Below are 21,318 nucleotides of genomic sequence, written 5' to 3' on the forward strand. Positions count from 1 at the left end.
GAAACGTGAGGCTCTTCAGCAGTCTAACTAGAGTGCATAATTGCTGGTATATTTTTGTACAGTATAGTAGATATATTCCTGAAAAGATGTCTATAAATTTATGAATATTTTATGTGCAGTAGTAAAGCTTGCTATTTAAAGACATTGTGGCAAATCCATTTGTAAAGCAAATGAGAAGAAGTGAGATACAATAGAAATTCTGTGGAACTTAAGAGTCACAGGACCTGACTGAATCCCTATTCTGTCCCTTGACTCCTGTGTGACCGTGGACCAGTTGCTTAATTTCTCATAGCCTAATCTCTTCATCTGTAAATGAAGAGATTTGTCCAGATAATTGCTGAGGTCATTTTCAGTATTGGAACTAAGATCTAAAGAAGAATTTTTTTAAAGGGAAATGATTAACCTTCCATTTTTATTTTGAAGTTTTTATATGTTAAAATGGTGACATATCTGTGTATTAAAGCCACACAAGGGGATAATCAGACCTTTTAGCAGGCAAGTTAACTATTTTTACACATAATATAATAGAATGTAGGACCTGATTCAGCTTGAGTTCCAATACTGCTTCAGACATTCCACAGCTATATGACCTTAGGCAGGTCACTTAACCTTTCTTTGACTATTCTCATCTGTTAAATGGTAATAATAACAAAACCTACCTCTACCTCATGGGGTTGTTCTGAGGATCACATGAGTTAACATATATAAAGCACTTTGAAAACATGAGAAAGCTCTATATTATTGCTTATTATTCTCACAAATGATCATCCTCTTCATTTATATTTTGAAATTTTGAATATTAAAATGGGGGCACTGCTGTATTTTAAATGTCCTTGAGAGATGATCCGACCTTTTAGCAGGTATGTCACATAGCAAATTGCCACTTTTATATATGACATTATGGAATAGAGAGCTGTAAGAAACCCCATTGATCATCTAGTTTACCTTATATGTTTTATAGATGAGGAAGCTAAGGTCGTGAAGGTCAGGTGATATGCCTAAGGTCAGAAATAGAAGCAAAATCCTAATTCAGATTCAGGTCCTCTGACTCCAGAAAGTGGCCTTTCTACTAGACCCCATGAATTTTTGTATTCAACTATTATAAAGGTCCAGAGATGGGAACTGGGGTGTCATGGTGAAGAACAGAGAGAAGTACAGTTTTATTGAATTGGAACACAGGAGAGAGAGTAGTATCCAGTGAAGCTGGAAAGATAGGTTAGATTCAAGGTTGTTTTGATTTGCATTTCTCTTTTTATTTGTAATTTAGAGTGTTCTTTCATAGAGTTGTTTGCAACTTACAATTTTTATTTTGAAAATTGCCTGTTCATATCCTTTGACTACTCATTTATTTGGGAATGGCTTTTGTTGTTTTTTAAATAGAAACATATATGTATGAATATATTAACACCATGTATTAACATATATTAACACACACGAATACATTAACATACATGTTAGCACATGTGTATACATGCACAATTAATCATATTAAGAACAAAATGATCCAGATCCACATGATTATCTTAAAACATTCAGAAAAAGCTTTTGACAAAATATAATATTCTTCTGTACTAGAAACCCTACAAAGTATAGGCATAGAAGGATTTTTTAAATAATCATAAAAATGATCTAAATTATAAAAACCATATACCATACAATTAAAGTAGAAGATTTCCCAGTTAATGCAGGAATAAAGATAGGATAACCTCTTTTCTTGCTATAATTTGATATTATTCTAGTAATTCTAGTTATATACGTGTGTGTTGTTGTTGTGTTTGTCCTTTGTTTTCAAAGAAGACCATGCCATCGGAGAGATGATGACATGACTTGTACTTGACTTTGTTTTGAGTGAGGGAGGGCTGTGCAGGTCACCAGTCTCGCTTCTCCTCCTGAGCCACCTGAATCCAGTGACCAGATATTCATCAGGATGACTGGAGATGACCCAGGATGCAGTGGAAGGCCTTGGCCTTTTTAGGCTGGACCTTTTGACGTACTTACTTCAAGGGAGGTAATGCCCATTGAGTGAATAAGCCTCTTTAAGAAGTAGTCAGAATATGGCCCTTTTAACAATCAAAAGAAAAAAAAATAAATCAAACTGGGAGGGAAAAAGAAACTGTAACTATTTATAATCACTTTCAGCCAGCCATTAAGTGGAGCTTGGGCAGGGCCCTATTGTTGTGGAACATATGGGCTTCAGAGTGCACTGGGTTTAAGGTTTGGGGAAAAGAAAGGAAGGAAGAAAGGGAGGGAGGAAGGGAGGGAGGGAAGGAAAGACATCTATCTAGTAAACCCAAAGGAAGAGAGAGAAAGACAGAAGGGAGAGTATGAGCTGGGTTACCTATGACAAGAGAAAGAAATTTAATATGCAAAAAGGAGATAAAACTATCCCTATTTGCTAGTGACATGATATTACTTTAAAATATCCTAGAGAGTTAGCAAAGATGCTAATTGAGACAGTAACTTCAGTAAAATTGCAGGTTACAAAATAAACCCACAAAATCAGCAACAGTTTTCTACAATAATAACATAATCCAAGAAACATAAAAGAAAGAGAAATCCATTAAAAAAATATTTGGAATTCATTCTACCAAAGGACACAAAATACTTGTATAGATTTAATTATAAAATAATCCTTAAAGAAATTTAAAAAAAAACTTAAATAGCTGAAGAAATTTTTCGTGTTCATGGCTGGGCCATGCCAGTCTAATAAAATGCTTTTAAAGTTGATTTATAGTTTTAATGCTATACCAATGAATATATCAAAGAGATACATTACAGAATTCAATAAAAAACTTTACTTGAAGGAACAAGTTGTAGAATAAAGGGAAATAATAAAAAGAAAAGTAACAGTGAAAAGAGAATAGCACTTTTAGTCCTCATACTATATCCTAAAGTCGCATTCATCAAAACCAATTGGCACTGGTTAAAAAACAGAGAAGTAAATTGAAGAAACCCTTTAGAAAAGGGAGAATCAGAAATAATGGAATATTGTTCTTTGCCTTATTTCTCCAACTCTCTTTCTATAGTTCTGAGTATTTTGTGGTTATTTAGTAAAACTGCTATAACCTAGTAAGCTTAAACTCATATGCACTGTAACACATTATTAAGTTATTATCTTAGGTACTTTTCTCTTCGTATTTCTTGGGATACCATAGTATTGGAAACGTGGTCCCTGACCAACTCCAAAATGGACACATTTTACATTGGATAAGACTAGTAAGATAGATATGCTTCAAGATGTAGTTACCCTTCATTCTGTTATGATCATATGCCAGGTGTTATGAAAGCAAGTTAATATTTGAAGTCCTTAAACTAGCTTCTTATCACCTCTAATTATACTCTTTGTGATACGAACTTCATCTTTAAGAAGCTACAGGCATCTGCCTTGAAAGAATTGTAGGGTAAGGTGGGATGCTGTCCTGTTTGTTTCTTGAAAATGAGGTCCTGGAGTGATCCCACAACCATTTATTGTTGCCTTGGTTATATCTGAATCTGTACTTTGATAATTTAATGGATCAATGTGTATTCTTGTTCCATCAGCCTATCCTCTCCTCATCCTCTTTGCTGACTCTTGTTCGTGTACTTCTATATATCCATCATAGAAGATCTATTCAACATTTTGGAGACTTTCCACTAGGTCTAATATTTTTAGGTACCAGTGCAGCATTTGTGGTCTGTCTGTTATCCTTTGTCCTTGTCATAAAATCAGGCTACCTTATTTTCTCTTCTATTCCTGTGCACTAATCATTTCCTAACCTAAAGTGCAGGTCTAAACCATGACAATCCTTCACAGCTCTACCTCCTTTCCACCCCCTTTTCCCTCTTGTCAAAAAACTCCCTGTCACCTCAAGGATAAAACAATTAAGCATAAAATTCTGTTTGGCATTCAAAGCCCTTTCAAACCTGATCCCTTTCCTACTTTTCAGTCTTCTTATACCTTCTCTATCCCCATATATTCTTTGATGCAGTGATATTGGCCTGTTACCTGTTCCTGGAATAATAAATACACTTCTACCTCTTGACTAACCATTTTTACTAGCTGTTCCTCACACCTGGAACTCTCTCCTTATCTCTACCTCCTAGCTTCCTTGACTTCCTTCAAGTTTTAGTTAAGTTTTACCTTCTATAGGAAGTCTTTCTTTCTCTCTTTTTTTAAAAATTAATTTATTTGCTTTCAGTTTTCAACAATCACTTCCCTCTCCACTTCTTCCCTGAGATGGCATGCAATCCTATATGGGTTCTACACATACATTATTATTAAACACATTTTCACATTAGTCATCTTGAATAGAAGAATTAAAATGAATGGGAGAAACCATGAGAAAAACCAGAACAAAATGTAACACAAGAGAAAATAGTCTGCTTCACTCTGCATTCCAATTCCATAGTTCTTTATCTGGATATGGATGGCATTTTTGCCTCAAAGGACCCTGGGTCCTTTGGGAATGTTTTAGGTCCTTGCATTGCTCTGAAGGGCTAAGTCTGTCAGAAACAGTCCCCGCACACTGTGACTGTCACTGTGTACAGTGTTCTCCTGGTTCTGCTCATTTTACTCAACATCAGTTCATATAAGTCTTTCCAGGCTTTTCTGAAGTCCTCCTGGTCGTCATTTCTTACAGCATAGTAGTGTTCCATTACATTCATATACCACATCTTGTTCAGCCATTCCCCAATTGATGGGCATTCCCTTGATTTCCAGTTCTTGGCCATCAGAAAGAGAGCTGCTATAAATATTTTTGTACATGTGGGTCCTTTATAGGAAGCCTTTCTTGATCCCTCTTGATATCAATGCTCTTCCTCCACTGGTTATCTCCTATTTGATATCACATATCTTGTTTGTACATAGTTGTTTGCATGTTGTCTTGCCCATTAGAGAGACCCTTGAGGGCAGGGACTGTGTTTTACCTTTTTGTATCTCCACCGCTGAATATAGTGCTTGGCACTAGTAGGGGCTTAATAAATGTTTATTGATGAAATTCCCTAATTCTTCAAATGTAATGATGCATAAACCATCCCATATTTTTCACCCTCTTTTTAAAAAAAAAAATCAAATTTTATTGATATCTTTTGTTTTTATATCACCAGAATTTCTCCCAGTAAACTTTTCATCCTTTCCAAAGAGCTATTCCGTATAAAAAATTGTTTTTAAGAAAAATAAAAGTGAAGAAGAGGAACAAAAAATTACCAAAACCATTTATTACATTGAAAAAGTCTGAAAATGTATACATCGTAGGGCACACCAGTGGATCTCCCATGTCTCCAAAGAAGTAGGGTGGGAGTATCTTCTCATATCAGTTCTTTCAAACCATATGTATTCTTTGTATTTTGCAACAATCACTTTTGATTGTTTTTGTGGTTTCTGTTTACATGCTTTTAGGCATTTTTTTCTGTTTTCTGTGCTCTGCATATTACTTTCTGCATCATTTCATATAGATCTTTCAATGCTTCTCTGTATTCATCTCATCCATTTCTTTTAGTACAGTAATACTCCATTATATTAATGTACCAGAGTTGTTAGCCATTCTCCATTCAATGTGTAACTGCTTTGTTGATAGTTTTTTGGTGTTACTATAAATATTTTGGTGTATATGGAAACTTACTTCTTATTAAATACTTCCTTGAGGGATATGCCTATTAGTCCAATCTCTGGGTAAAAGGGTATGGACATTTTAACAATTTTATTTTCATAATTCCAACTTTTTATTTTTTTGTTTTTGGAGGTATTTGAGGTAAAATGACTTGCCTGGGGTCACACAAATAGTAAGTGCCAGAGGTTCAATTTAAGCTCAGGTCCTCCTGACTCCAAGGCCAGTGCTCTATCCACTGTGACACCTATCTACCCCTCAAATTGTTTTCCAAAATGGTTTAACTTCCTAATAGATTCACTAGCAATACAGTAGTCTGCTTAATCTTTCTATAACCTGTCTAGCATTGCCTCTTCTCCCATTTTGTCATCTTTGTTAGTTTGTGTGTGAGCAGTGAAACCTCAAGGTTGTTTGATTTGCATTTCTCTTTTTATTTGTGACAGAGTATTCTTTCATAAGGTTGTTCCTAGTTTGGAATTTTTATTTTGAGAATTACTTGTTCATATCCTTTGACTGCTCATTTATTTGGGAATGGCTTTTGGTTTTTTTTTTAAACAAACATACATATGATATACTAACACACATGTACAACACTTATATACATGCCAGCCACATGCATGCATACATGTATATGTATGTGTATGTGTACATACATACGTGCACCCATACATACACACATACAGGCAGCTGGATAGAGCACCAGGCCTGGAGTCAGGAAGACCCGACTTCAGATTGATCTTTGGATACTTCTTAGCTGTGTGTCCCTGGGAAAATCACTTAACCCTGTTTGTCTCAGTTTCCTCATCTGTTAAGGAGAAGGAAATGGCAAACCACTCCAGTATCTTTGCCAAGAAAACCCCAAATGGGGCCAAGAAGAGTCAGATATGCATCTGTCTATCTATGTCTGTCTGTCTGTCTATCTATCTATCTATCTATCATCTACATACACATATAGTACCTTGAGGGCATATTTTTGTGTCTTTAGAGTTAGAACTGAAGAATTGGACTCACTGACATTTTACAATATGTCTGTCAATATGTGTTTATGGACTTCCTTTTAAAATTTTACATTTCTTCTTTTTTTTTTCTAGTCAAACATCATGTCAATGGAAATAGGACTGTCGAACCTTTCCCAGAGGGAACACAGATGGCTCTGTTTGGTAAGATATCAAATCTGAAAGGAAACCCAAATTGTGTGGAAAGAACGAAGGCCAAAATTTTTAGTTTTAGCAAGGGCCCTCAGGGTTTTAATATTTGGATTGCTATACATAAATTATTCTGGCCAACTGAAAACTATTCTAAGCTTTTAATAAATTCTGTGCTTGGGCTTTAGTTATGGGTCTGGGTATTTTTTATCATTCCAATAAACCAATCAGTAAATTTCTCATTTACTTTTCATATATGTGTACTATAAATTAACGTGGCAACTTGGTGTGTGTGTTTTTCTTTACTAAAAAGGAAAAGAATGATATGTTAATATCATATGACCCTGCTACTTTCGTTGATCATTGAAATAGTTTGAATTGCCATTCTTATAGTCATCCCTATAGATATGACTTTTTTGATCTTAAGTTCATTAATTCATATCACAATTATTTATCCAGAATTTGGGTACTTCCTCTGTGCCAAATACTGTGCTATGTTCTAAGGGTATTGAGACAAAGACAAAGGCACTTATGCACCTGCCAAGAATATTCCTTCACCATTGGATTCTCTGACTGTCCAGCCTTGCCTTCAAAAAACTTTCATTTTATTGGATGACGCAACATCTACTTAAATAATATTTTCCATATAAAGGTATGTGGTACAGTAACTAGAGTGCTGAGCCTGGAGTGAGGGAGACTCATCCCCCTGAGTTTAAATCCAGCCTCAGACACACTAGCAGTGTGACCCTGAGGAAGTCACTTAACCTCTGTTTGCCTCAGATTCCTCAGCTGTTAAATGGGGATAATAGTAGCACCTACCTGAAGGGTTGTTATGAAGATCAAAATGAGGTCAAAATGGAATATTTGTAAAAGACACTTAGCACAGTGTCTGGCACATAATAGATTATCTAAGTGCTCGTGTCCCTTCACTTCCTTTTGATCAGGCATGACTATACCACTCTTCTGCTTAGAAAGCTTTAATGGGTCTCTGTTGCCTCCAAGATTAAACTCTTCACTCCTCTGTTTGGCATTTAAACCCTTTCACAAGCTGATTCTAGCCTACCTCTTCAAGCTCAGTACAGAAATACTCCATTTTACACTATCCACATCTCAGCCAAAGTGCCCTATACCTAGCATTCCATCTCTCATCTTTGATGAGGTGGTGATGAGCCTTTAAGCAGGCCTTCCTGGAACATGCTTCCTCCCCCTCCCCTCCACTTTTTTATTCTCTAATTCCCCTCAAAGTTCTATGCAAATGACACTCCCTGCATGAAGCTTTTCTGACCCCCGAGGTGTGAGTGTCATCCCTTCAATTACTTTGTTTACTCTGTATGTAGTTTGTATTTCTTCATATGTGTAACAGTTCTTCTTGGAGACTTGAAGATCCTTGTACGTTTCATTTTTCTATTTGTATCTTAAGTGCCTAGCATAATGACCATCACATGTTGTTCAGTCATTTCGGATGTGCCCAACTCTTTGTGACCCCATCTGAGGTTTTCTTGGCAAAGATTCTAGAGTAGTTTGCCATTTTCCTCTCCAACTCATTTTGGAGATGAGGAACTAAGGCAGACAGTTAAGTGACTTGCCCAGGGTCACACAGTGTCTGAGGTCACATTTGAATTCAGGAAAGGGAATCTTCCTCACTCTAGGCTCAGCGTGCTGTGCACTGTACCACCTAGCTTCCAACTCCCACATAGTACGTATTAATAGATGCTTGAGGACCATTTTTTAGGGATATTGTTGAGCATGCTCTTTCAAGTATGAATTAGATGGTTCCTGAGGTCCTTTCCAATTCTGGGAGCCTTTGATTCTGTGAAAGATTAGACTTTCAATGTTCTCCTAAGCTAAGGAAGAACAAAATTAAGAAATTAAAGCCTTTATTAAATGTGTGCTTTATGCAGAACAGTGGTATGCTGTATCTACTGCCTGATAGCATTGTTGGAAGAAGTAGCATTGTGTCTTTTAAAGCACTATGGAAATGTGTATCCTTTCATACTTTGGGGATCTTATGCTTTTTTTGGGACAGGTACTTCTTCTATGGGTGTGTATTTTGACTCTTACAACACCTTACTAGATATTTTTTTTGAATTATGGTGGCTGAAAAACATCACTCTATGACTAGCCTACTGACTAGCCTACTCTATGACTCTTAAATGTTTTTAGAGTTTTCCTCAAAATATATTCTCTTTTATATTTGAGACCTTTTCACTTGGTAGGGTATCAGGGTTCGCACTCTAGTATTCTGTCCTTTAAAGACTCAGGCTTATTGCACAGCCTAATAAAGCAATAGAGTAAGATTCAAGTAGAGGGAAATATTATTAAATAAATTCTATTCAATAATACTTTTATTCATGTCTTGTGAATTTCCAGACTTTTTACCCACAGCTTTATTTTTCAAATTTCTCTTGGTTCTTACCTTCCTAGTTCTACTTTCTTGTTCCTCATTCTTTTGTTTCCTACTTTGGAAAAAAAAATTCACCCTTATTTACTCTTTCATGACCTAAATATCTCTCTCCTCATGCTCTGTATAATCTATCCTCTTTTTTTTTCTTTCCTGACAGCTTCAGAGGAGGAAGTTTTTACTGATCTCAGAATTTAACTCATTAGCCTATGTTTTCAAATCTGTTCCTTGCCCACCTCCTGAGGAACTAACTCCCACAGGGAAAAACAGACAAACAAAAAACCTAAATTCCTTTCGTGTGACCAAGCTTTCCTATCTATTTGTTGTCCTGTTTTTCGCATTCTTTTTGATGTCAAATGTCTGGAATCCATAATCAACACCTTCTGTCTTCATTGCCTCACCACCCTTCTCCTTATACTCTCAGCAGAATTTTTTTTTATTGTAATGATTGTAGTCATACTTATCCCTTTATAAATTTTTTTCCTTGCTTGACTGTTTTGTTGAAACTACATCATCCTAGTTCTATACCTCTGGTGGATTCTTTATTTTCTCAAACCCAAGGCCCTCTTTTTCCCATCATTCCAAAACTGTGGATGTCCTTAAGGTTCAGCCCTTGACCCACACTACTTTTTTTCTTTTTACTTTCTTGGTCCTCTTTTTCTTGGTTTCCAAGGTTTTCTTTATTTGGAAGTCTCTGAAATCTGCCTCATCAGCCTCAAGCTCTCACCTAAGCTCTAGTGCTGTATTTCTCACTACCTTTGGGACATTTCCACCAGGTGCACCTCAAGTTTCAATTAACATAGCTCTCCATTGGTGTCAGCCCATGGGCTGCATGGGCAAAACTGCCAAGTGCTGCCTGAACCAGATTAAAATGTAATTGAGAAAGACTTATCGAAATAAATAAAAATATGACATAACATAAAGAATGTTAATTTGTGGTTTTCTAAGTCAATCTGCAGCCTGTAGGAATCTGTTTCTATTTGAGTTTGAAACCACTGATGTAGAAAACTAGACTCATTTTCTTCATTCTGCTACTCCTACTTCTCTATTTCTATTAATGATGCTTCTATTTTCCTAGATTCCTGGATGGAAGCCTTGATGTAATGTTTGAGTGTTTTCCTTTCACCCCTCTTATCCAGTCAGTCAGTAAGCCCTAGTGAGTCATCCTTCCTAATGCCATTTGTTTCTGTACTTCCTCTCTGTGACAACTATCAACACCCTAGTTCACCTCCTGTCACCTTGCCTTCGGGATCATTATTTAACAGCCTCCCATCTAAGTGTTTTCCCACTGATACTCTGCAGCATATTTCAACTGGCCTTAATTACGCGCATTTCATTATGTTGCTTCCCTTCTCGAGTACCTCCAAAGGCTGCATCATCGCAAAACTGCCATGCTTGGGGTCTTGTGAACTGCAGTGATGTGACTTCATTCCTCCTGTTTAACCCTAACCATTTCCCAGTACAAATGTCAGTTTTAGATCTGTTAGTTGCGCATTTTCCATTGTGTTGTGTCCTAGTATAATCAGTAAAGATTTATTGAGTATTTACTATACATGTTTCTTTCCATCCCCAAATTACTTACTGCTATGCTCCATATCCCAGGACTCTTAGCTTTTTCTTAGGATAATTTTTCCAGCTGGAATAACCCTTCTTGCTCCTGTCTCCTAGGTTTTCCCTGGCAGCACCAGCTCACACTCACCTTTTTCTATCTCTTGTACTGCCTACAACACACAATTAGCACATCTTATTATGTGCTATCCCATTCCCTCTCTGTCTCTGTGATGTTACAAATAATTGTACTTCTTCTATCTGAACAACCCATCCCCCCCGACCTCCATGCCTTTGCATCAGGTGATTGTTATTATAGTAGAACCTCGGTTTACCAGTAAACTGGTTTATGTATGCTTTGCTGGAAGAGGAAAAAGCTTTTGCAAAATTTGTCTTGCAAGATGAGCAAACATTTGTAGTATGAACATCGTGATTGGACTTGAACAGCTTGCAAAGGGATGACGCTCAACTAGAGCAATGGATTTTTTTTTAACCCCTATAAGATTGCATGCTATCTTGGAGAAGGAGGGGGAGAAAATTTAAAATTTATGGAAGTGATTGGTGAAAACTGAAAACAAATAAATTAATTTTAAAAACCCCAAAACCCATCAAAAGCAAGTGTCATTTGATAGATTCCTAGTCAGAAGCGAACATAAAGAAAAAAAATCAATGAATCAAAACATGAAAGTGATTCTGAAAAACAAAAATAAGTGAAGGCAGTAGTGTTAGTCTGACTTTTAGTAAAAGTAGCGTAAGAGAGAACATTCCAGACATTAAAATCCCTGATGTTCTCATAGAAGGAGATTCTTCTTCCAAGCAATAGCCCTTCTTCCTCCTCCCTCATGCCAGCCACGACTCTTCTCAAAAGTAAAGTGAAGGTTAATTTATTTAATTTTGACTTATATTGTGTACTAATCATTGCTATTGTATTTCAGGCACATTAGGGACAAAAACCTTAAAATTATAAATAATTATTTTTATATGAATATTTTTGGGGATGTGGTACTACTGATCATCCAATTTTACATTATTTCCTATAGGAAAATTTGCTTTGTAATGTGAACTAATCGCATGATGAACAGAATCTTGGAATGAATTAAACTTGTAAACCAATGTTCTGATGTATTATATTAACTGATGTTTTATACTGTTTCATTTGCAAAGCACTTTACACGAGTCCATCACACTTGATCCTTATGACATATGGTCATGGCTTTTTATAACTCCTCTTCATGGGATCCATTCAATGAATGTACTATAGATAGGCCTTCTTCTTTCTTTTAGTATACAACTTCAATGTCAAAAATTGATTAATAATCAAGCATTTATTAAGTGCTTACTATGTTCCCGGCATTGTGATAAAGAAAAAAGCCAAAATGGTCCCTGCCTCCAAGAAGCTTACATTTTGATGGGGGAAAGGGGTACATCAATAAAAGATAAATATAGAACAAGGTTAAGGTAACCCTAGAAGAGAAGGTACTAGAGATATGAGCAACTAGGAAGGGCCACCTATAAGAAGATGAAATTTGTACAAATTTATGAAAGAAGCCAGGGATTCAAAGAGGCAAAAGTGAAGAGGGAGAGCATTCCAGGCATGGAGGACAGTCAGAACAGTGATATGGAAACCAGAGATGGAATGTTGTGTGCAAGGAACAGAAAGTAAGCCATTATACCCAAGTTGTATTAAGGGAAATACTGTGTAAGAAGACTAGAAAGGTAGAAGAGCTCTTAAATAACAAATATAAAAGTTTACATTTGATTTTAGAAGTAATAGGGTACCACTGGAGTTCATTGAGTATGATGGAGGTGTGTGTGTGTGTGTGTGTGTGTGTGTGTGTGTGTGTGTGTAACATGATCAAACCCATATTTTAGAAAAATCACTTTGCCAGCTTTGGGGAGCATGGGTTGGATTGGGGAGAGATTTGAGACAGAGAAACTAAATGGGAGGCTATTGAACTAATCCATGAGGAGGGCTGGAACCAGAGTGGTGGCTTTCTTAAGTGAAGAGAAGATGAGGGCTGAGTGACGAGATGAAGATGATGCTATGGTTTTGAGACATTTCTAAAAGGACATTGAGCTCAATAATAATATTTCATTATTATAATAATAACTCATCAAAATAATTTATAGGGTCTCAATTGGAAGAGACCTCACAGGGTATCAAGTCCAACTTGTACCTGAATACAACATAATATAACCTAATAATATAGAATTTTAAAACATAATAATATAACAATATTATATTTGTAACATAATATAATAATATGGCATGATTATAGCTCTTTCTAGTTTGCAAAGAACTTTATAAATATCTAATTTGATCATCACAGGAGCCCTGGGAGATAGGTACTGTTATTATCCCTGTTTTATAGATGAGAAACTGGAAAGAGAGGTTAAGAGACTTGCCCAGAGTTATAAAATTAGTGTCTAAGACTGAATTTAAACTCATGCTTTCCTGATTTCAAATCCAATTCCTGAAGTCCATGATTTCAAGTGATTTCAAATGCATGATGCCACTTAGCTACTTAAGTACCCAGTATACCTAACACTTGATTTTCCAACTTTTGCTTTAAGACCTCTAGTGAAGTAAAATCCACTGTCTCCCAAGGCATCTCATGCTATTTTTGCATAGCTCTAATTGTTGCTAAAATTTCTCTTTATCAGGCCTTAATCTGCCTTTCCCCAGCTTCTATTCAGAGGTTTTTAAAAATTGCTCTCAGGGGCCAAGAAGAAGTCTTTGCTTTCTTCTACATGCCAGTCATTCAAACAATCAGTAAGCATTTATTAAGCATCTACTAGGTATTAGACACTGTGCTAGGTGATTTGGGTACAGAGATAAAAATAATACAGACCACATACTTAAGGGAGTTAACAGCCTTTCAAATACTTGAAGATAGTTATCATGTCCTCCTGCCACCTAAGTCTCTTTGACACATATTAGCACATAGAAGCATAATAAATGTTTGTTGGATTTAATTGAACAACTCTGTAAGATTGGTGGGAGTTCATAGTGTACCTATTTTGAAAATTTGGGAAGCTAAGCTTTAGAAAGATGTATGATGTGTAGATGGATGGAGAGAGAGAGACAGAGAGATATAGAGAGAGAGACAGAGAGACAGAGAGAGAGACAGAGACAGAGACAGAGAGATAATGAAAAGCCCAGGACCACAAATGAGAAGATACTCTTTTCACTTACTATAACATACTGCGACTTGGTCTTAGCACCCTACTTAATAACCTCATTGTGTCTGAAATGACTCAAAGTCCACTCATGGGCACCACCTCTGGCCCGAAACTGCTTACTGACAATGTGCTTCCCTGTGGTGCATGTGTGAACTGTTTGTATCAAATGCAGAAACTTTGTATAGTTTTAAAGGAATAAAAGTGTACTTTTAAAAGTAGAAAAGTACTAATAAAACTGTACCCATACTGGTTACTTCTGCAGAGCTGAAGTTTTATTTAAAAAAAAAACACACACACACACACAACAAACTTCAAACGTTATAGTTACAGTACATCTGTTAGGGGCTGAAATTGCCTTTATATAAATGTTGCCTATCATTATTATTATTTTGTGAAAGGGAGTGTGGCAGAAAGGGAGTAATGCCCTGGAAAGTGCTCTCCTATGCATGTTCTGTTCAGACAATGGGAAAAGAAGGTAAGAATAAGTACCTACTGTGCACTGTGTTAAGCACTTAACAGGTCATTTGATCTTTACAAACAACCTTAGGAGGTACTGTTATCGTATCTGAGGCAGACAAGTGAAATGACATGCCCAGAGTTACACCACTAAGTGTTTGAGGTTGGATTTGAGCTCAGGTCTTCCTGACTCCAGGCCTTGCCCCTGTGCCACCCACTGCCTCTAAAGGAAAAGCTGATATTCCTAGGTGGTCTCCCATCTAAGTACAAATGAGGCTCAGCCATGCTTATCTTCTGAGATTAGATGAGGTCAGGTGCATTCAGTATGGTGGGACTGTAGACAGAGTGCTGCATGCTGCCTCAAGGATGGCACAGGGTCGGAGCAAATAGCCAGGTCTCCTGATTTCTAGTCCATTGCTGTACAGAACTATAAACACATCTCTTTAGGAAATATCTGGCAGATAGTAAAACCTGAGTTTCCTTTACATTTTCTTTCCCCTTACCTGCTACCGATCTCCCCTTTACCCCCTCCCCTCATCCCATCATGCAAATTTGTATTTAATGATTTTACCGTGTTCCCACTCTTTGTGAAGCTGCGGGTAGGGGGTGGGAGGTAGGGAGAAGATGAAAGTGTGTAAAACCTGCCCTCAAAGAGCTTATGTATAGGGAGACAAAGCATGTTGGGGAAACAGAACATGGATGTTGTTGTATGAGTTGCTAATTTTCATGGCATGTAGTTTCACCTCCCCCAACTAGACCTTAAGGTTCTTATAGGCAGCTAGAATGCTTTCTAGTGTTGTTCCCAGAGCTGCCCGGTATAGCGTTTGGTTCATTGTAGCCATTTAGTAGGAACTTATTGGTCTGACTGATTAGAAATCTGATGTGGTTTTATTAACTTAAAAAGCTATTTCAGTTGTCTTATTTAGAAGCTTTGTTGTTCTTATAAGCAAACCTCATTTCTTGAGCATCCTTTCAGAGCACCTTGTAGAAAAAGCAAATTCTACATTTGAACAGATTTCTAAGTTAGCCATGCATTTATAGATCTTTCATGCATTCAGAAAACTCTTCCAAAATTATATTCAGTGACCCTTCAAAAACAGTTTCTTTTCTAATTCTAATGTTTGTGCTTGAAATTATTTACAGTTTTCTCCATTTAGATTTTCTTTTGGTAGCATGCAAATATGCCAATCTGTTTTGTTGCTTTTTTCCCTGATTGTAAGTTACTTAAAACATCCTGATATACTGGGAAGAACACTCTGCCAGGAGCTGAAAGACCTAGATTTCAGTCTCCGACTAATTTTTCTTTGCTGAGTGTCTGTGTCCTCAGATACAGAATGAAAGAGTTGCACAAGAGGTCCTCTAAGGATGCTCCTAGTCTTGGAATTTTCTTGTGCATTGAGAGGTAAATCAAATGAGAGTAGCATCTCTTACTTACCCCTCGTAATTAAATGATTTAAGACTTTATTCCAGGTCCTTTTCACTTTTATTAAAAGCATCATCTTGAAGTTAAGAATTTAAATATTTTTCGTACGTTGAAATTTTGGTAGATTTCAAAAGGTCTTTCAATGGTAACTTTTTGAGCCAAGATATTCTTATTGGAGATTAGTGGGGAAAAGAGCACTATTTGTTATATAAAAATGATAATCATAATAACTTCTCCTGGACACTTTTCAAAAAACAAAAGGAACATTCCTAGAACATAGCCATCATGTGAGAAGAATAATTTTTATGCCTACTAAAAGCTTTATTTAAATGTATTAAAAAGTACTTTTTGTGATGCACTGATTAATTTTATAGCTTTTACAGTACTTGTTCAGTGTACTTGCTCTTTTCCCTGCCTTTTGTTTCTGTGACTGGAATGGCTTTAGTCTTGTGTGATATCCATTCTGTGTGTTCTGGGATGATGATAATGAAAGTAATGGGCTGTATTCTCCTGGTGGAGAATTCCCTTCTATGTGGGGAGCTTTTTTCAAGTCAGTGGGAGTTCTTTGCTCAAAGTCAGGAAAAAAAAGAACCCAACATCTTACAATTACTCATTGTCTTTGTTCAGAGTAGTTGAAAGTGTCCCATAAGATATCATCCTTTTAATCCTTACAGGCGTTCTTTAAAGTGAGTATTATAGAGCCCTTTTATAGAAAGGGAGACTGAGGCACCCAAAGATTAAGGAATTGTGGTACAATGAGAGCATTTCCTCAGGTATGAGGGGTCCAGCATAAAATTGTTGACATGTCATCCTTCTTAATAAATGCTTGTTGAATTGAGTTAAAGTAGGAAAATTTTTGAGACCTTTTGAGAATGTAATGATTTCTAGCAATTAAATCAGCTTAGAAGTATTGAATTCAATAAGAGTATTTTCTTGTTGCTTTGCAACATTGAAGAAATATTCCATTTTATTTGAAAATACTTTTCTGTCATAAAGTTTTTACACAAAAATGAAATACTATTATCACCTATTAATTATGAAAATGAGAAAAATTTGTAATTTCCTTATGGCTTGATTTTTAATAATTAAGATAATCACATTTACTCAGCATTTTAGAATTTACATAGCAAATTCTGTATAGGGGAGGCTAAATAAATAATGCACATACTATCATCCCCATTTTATGGATGAACATAGAGAACTGATGTGAATCCACTCCCTTGTATCTAAGGCCAACAGTCCTTTCCCACTGTACTTCATTATTTCTAGAATTTTTTTTGATGTAGTTTTGCTACTTAAATATAAATTACCTTTCTATGGCCTTTATAAATACACATTGAGCTTCTTTGAATTGAAAATATAAGTGAACTGAAGCATATATAGTGAATTAAATTAATAAAAACACAATTCATGAAAGACCTACATTTTATGATAATGGATCGTAAACACTTTCAAAGCATAAAAATGATCCTCTGGTCACTTGTATTCTCTACACTTTCACTGATTCGTATTTCAGTGTCTCGTTGTAACAGAGAGGTGAGAGACTGTAGGTGCTTCAATGTAATTGACATTGCAGCCAATTTCTGACAGGTTCCCCTGTGCGAAAGAGGCTTCACATGTGGTCCCAACAACAAATTCTAATTCCTGAAATCCAGCCTAGGGAAATCAGACTCACCACTAGTAGGACAGCTATTTCATGATAAAATGAAATAAAGAAAAAAAATTTAGATGGCCCTCAGTTTCAAATGGCCCACTTCTGTGATAATATAGTTGCAGGAAAGGAGGTAGACAGTGCAAAAATTAAGCTTTTAGGCTATTTATAAATGTTGAACTTTATACCCGAAATGTTAGAGCCATGTCCAGTGAAAAATGATAGGAAATATATCTTAATGCAAGGGTTTTTGTTTTTTGTTTTTTTGTTTTTTTGTGCCATAGACCCATCCAAGAGCCTGGCAAAGCCTAGGGACCCTTTTTCAGAATTATATTTTCAAATATATAAAATAAAATGCATAGGATTATAAGAAAACTAATTATATAGAAATACGGTTATTAAAACATTCTAAAAAAAAGTTCATCAACCCCAGGTTAAGACCTTTTGATCTAGAGGAAATGAATCCCATCTACTTTTACATTCTAACTGTGAGCAAAACCAAAAGAAGAAAAGAAAAATGCACCTGAGAGGAAGAACAGCTAATAGGTTCTCCTTAGAGAGGCATATACATGAAGGGGCCAGTAGAGCTGATTTTATCATGTTTCAATAAGCTGCATAAGTTTTAGTTCTTTTTAGTGGCCTTTTTTGGTGGGTGAGGTCAAATTCTTACCGTGAGCACTGAAATGCAGGATTACCAAATGCCCCATGATTACTGTTGTCCTTATTTTTATGATAAAACCAATTCTTATTACCATATCCTAAGAAAGTTTTTAAAACATGTCAGTCAATCACCACAATGAGACTAAAAATTCTAGAAACCACTTTAGTCAGAAAACACTTCATTTCCTTGCCAAATGGAGAGTAATAAGGGCTAATGGAAGACAAGTCAACAAGCATTAATTAAGTGCTAACTATGTGCCTGACTCTCTGTTAATTAAGATAATAATAATAGATCACACTTAGTGTTTTATAGTTTATCCAGCACTTTTTTTCCCTAAATTTAACTTTTTTCTGTTACATTTTAAATTCTGAACTGTCTCCCTCCCTCCCTCCCTCCCCCTCACTAGAAAAGACTACCTTTTGACAAAGAACACACACACACACACACACACACACACACACGTGTATGTGTATTGTCAAGCACCCTAGCACACCCAGTTGGCCTGCTAGCACAGGTTTTTTGATGTGCTTTATAGAGGAAAGATGCCTTCAAAGGGGTTAACAATCCTTCTTTAATTAAACATATAGAAGTCATTCACTAGTTCAGGGGAAAGATAAGTACCCTGAACATGGAGAATATAGAGACAGAGAACATACAAGCACAAAGATCAACAGACAGCGCTCCAACTGTCTGAACAAAGTAATTCAACCACGTACATACTTCACCAGACAGGGGAGCACCAACAACATCTGAGTAGTCAAGGGACTCTTAACAAACAACTACTCAGAATCCCATCCAGGGAATCAAAAGATCCTTCTCATAAATGAATCCCCAAAGCAAAACACCAACCTCCCGGGATATATAGTGTCTAACTAATAGGTTCAGAGCCAGAAGGTATTACAACCCACGTGACTCAGCACAGCTGTGAATTATCCTTCAGATGTTTTCAATTTAGTGTGAGCCTCCAGAAAGAAAAACAACAAAAATCTCACCATGCTTGCATTTACAGTACTTATGTGTATATGTATATGTATATGTATATGTATATGTATATATATGTGTGTGTGTGTGTGTATGTGTATGTATATACATATATGTATACATAAAACCATACTGTGCATACTTCTATTTATCAGTTCTTCCTCTGGAGAATGGCATCTTCCTTTATGGGTCCTTTGTAGTTAACTTGAATAACTTAGTTATTCACAGTTATTCTTTGAACAATTTTCCTGTTACTGTATATCGTGTTCTCTTGGTTCTGCTCATTACACTCATTATTTCTTATAAGTCTTTCCATGGTTTTCTGAAATCAGCCTGCTCATCATTTCTTACAGAATAGTGGCATTCCATCCCAATCACACACCACAACTTGTTTAACCATTCCCCAATTGATGGGCATGTCTAGTTCTTTGACATCACAAAGAGAGGTGCTACAAATATTTTCGAATATATAGGTTCTTTTTCTTTTTCCCTGATCACCTTGGGAAACAGACCTAATAGTGATATTGCTAGGTCAAGGTTATACACAATTTCATAACTCTTTGGGCATAGTTCCAGATTGATCTCCAGAGTGATTAGACCAGTTCACAATTCCACTAACAGTATATTATTAGTGTTCCAATTTTCCACATCCCCTTCAAGTACCTAGCACTTTTTGCACGACAAAGGGTATGTATATATGTGGGGGGGGGCAGGGATGGAGGAGTATAAATGAATAATGCAAATATTTTATCCCATATTATAGATGAAGGGATGATTTGCCTCTCATCACACAACTAGTTAGTGGAAGAACGGCATGGATATGTGATAGGCAAAGTATTAGGAAAACAAATAACTAAGCATTGGGAACACAAATATAAGCAGAAAGAATCTAAATATCAGTTTAGAATATAAATGTTTTCAAAATTTTATGGGTGTATGCTGTAGAAGATTAGGAATAATAATGCCTCATAAAATGGGAAGCTGTACACAGTGGTTGGAAGAACATGTGTATGGAAAGCTTAACAAGAGATTCAACTAAGCAAAGGCATTTTGAGAGTCTTAAGAATGCAACTGGAAGGATAGCGACTGAAAGGGGAAAATATCTGTCAAGATCTTTTTTAAATGTATTGTTTCTTCAGTAATGGCATTTCTCAAAAAGTATTTATGAAACGCCTGCTAAATCTCAGGCTCTACCCTAAGCCTTGGGAGTACGAAGAAAGACCACCCCTCCCCTCCAAATGTCCCTGCTCTCAAGAAACTTACATTCTAATCAGGGAGATGACTTGTAAATAACTAGGGACATATAAGATAGATATAGAGTAGATGGAATGAAATCTGACATTGGAGGGCATTAGTACTTGGGGAAGGGGAGAGGGAATAAGATCAGAAAAGGTGAGATTTGAGATACATTTTGAAGGAAATCAGTGGGGCCAGGAGGCAGTGTTGAGTGGGAAGAGAATTGGGGACATGGGGGACAGGAACGGTCCCTGATGTTCTACTTTGAACAAATAAAAGGGATGCCAAGGAAAACTGAGATGGGAAGAGCAGCCAGAGAAACATATATGTCTGAGGAAGTCTGTGCTGGAAGGGATACAGTTCTGAGCGTGGTGAGTGATTGTTTTCAAGATACCTGGGAAGGAGTAGATTTCATCCATCTATAGACCATATTTTGCTGTCACATATAACACAGATGACTGAAAGGTAGAAAAAATGTCAGATCTCACTGTGCTTATTAGTTGTTGACTGTAAAAAAAAAAAAGAAAATGTATTTGGTTCAATAGAGTGAAATGTCTTAGATTTAAAGTATCTATTAAGGTGTCCATTAAGGTATTTTTTACTGTTCATATGTGTAAATCATTATAAGATTCTCTGAAAGATGTAACAACAGAGATAACTTGGATTTTCTTCTGATTATTAATGTGAAGTGAGGCGTGAAACAGAGAGACTTAACCCTCATCAAATTTGCTTACCATGTAATGGAGGATGTTCAGTACAGAGTCCAGATGGTGAGATCCTCTATATACTTCTGTTTTCAGATGCTGTTATGCTGATGCATCAGCCCTTGGAATATTAGAGATTTTCCAAATGAAATACATAAGCAGTCAGTCAAAGGAGCTTAGCTTGTCTATACCAGGGGAAAACAAAAACAAAAAAGAGAAGTAGGAAGAATGCCTATTTATCTGTCTATGTTGTGTACTTGTGTCTACCACCCATTGAGCTCATTTGTAAGTACGTATACACTGAATAGTAACTAAATATATAACGAACTGCCCTAAGAATTGAA

The 21,318-nt window shown here is 36.3% G+C and overlaps 1 protein-coding gene across 3 annotated transcripts in view; it reads left to right on the forward strand.

The window, feature by feature from the left end:
• The window catches only part of MSRA (methionine sulfoxide reductase A), a 581,108-nt gene that overhangs the window by 251,354 nt on the left and 308,436 nt on the right, over positions 1-21,318 (forward strand). For 2 of the 3 annotated variants that reach the window (XM_072634836.1, XM_072634837.1), the window contains exon 2: positions 6,677-6,745. The exons of the other annotated variant lie outside the window; for it this stretch is intronic. In XM_072634836.1, coding sequence (XP_072490937.1) covers positions 6,677-6,745 — 69 coding nt within the window. The remainder of the gene's footprint in view (positions 1-6,676; positions 6,746-21,318) is intronic. 3 annotated transcript variants of the gene reach the window in all.

The sequence above is a fragment of the Notamacropus eugenii genome, chromosome 1, assembly GCF_028372415.1.
Source record: "Notamacropus eugenii isolate mMacEug1 chromosome 1, mMacEug1.pri_v2, whole genome shotgun sequence".
Classification (NCBI taxonomy): Eukaryota; Metazoa; Chordata; class Mammalia; order Diprotodontia; family Macropodidae; genus Notamacropus; species Notamacropus eugenii.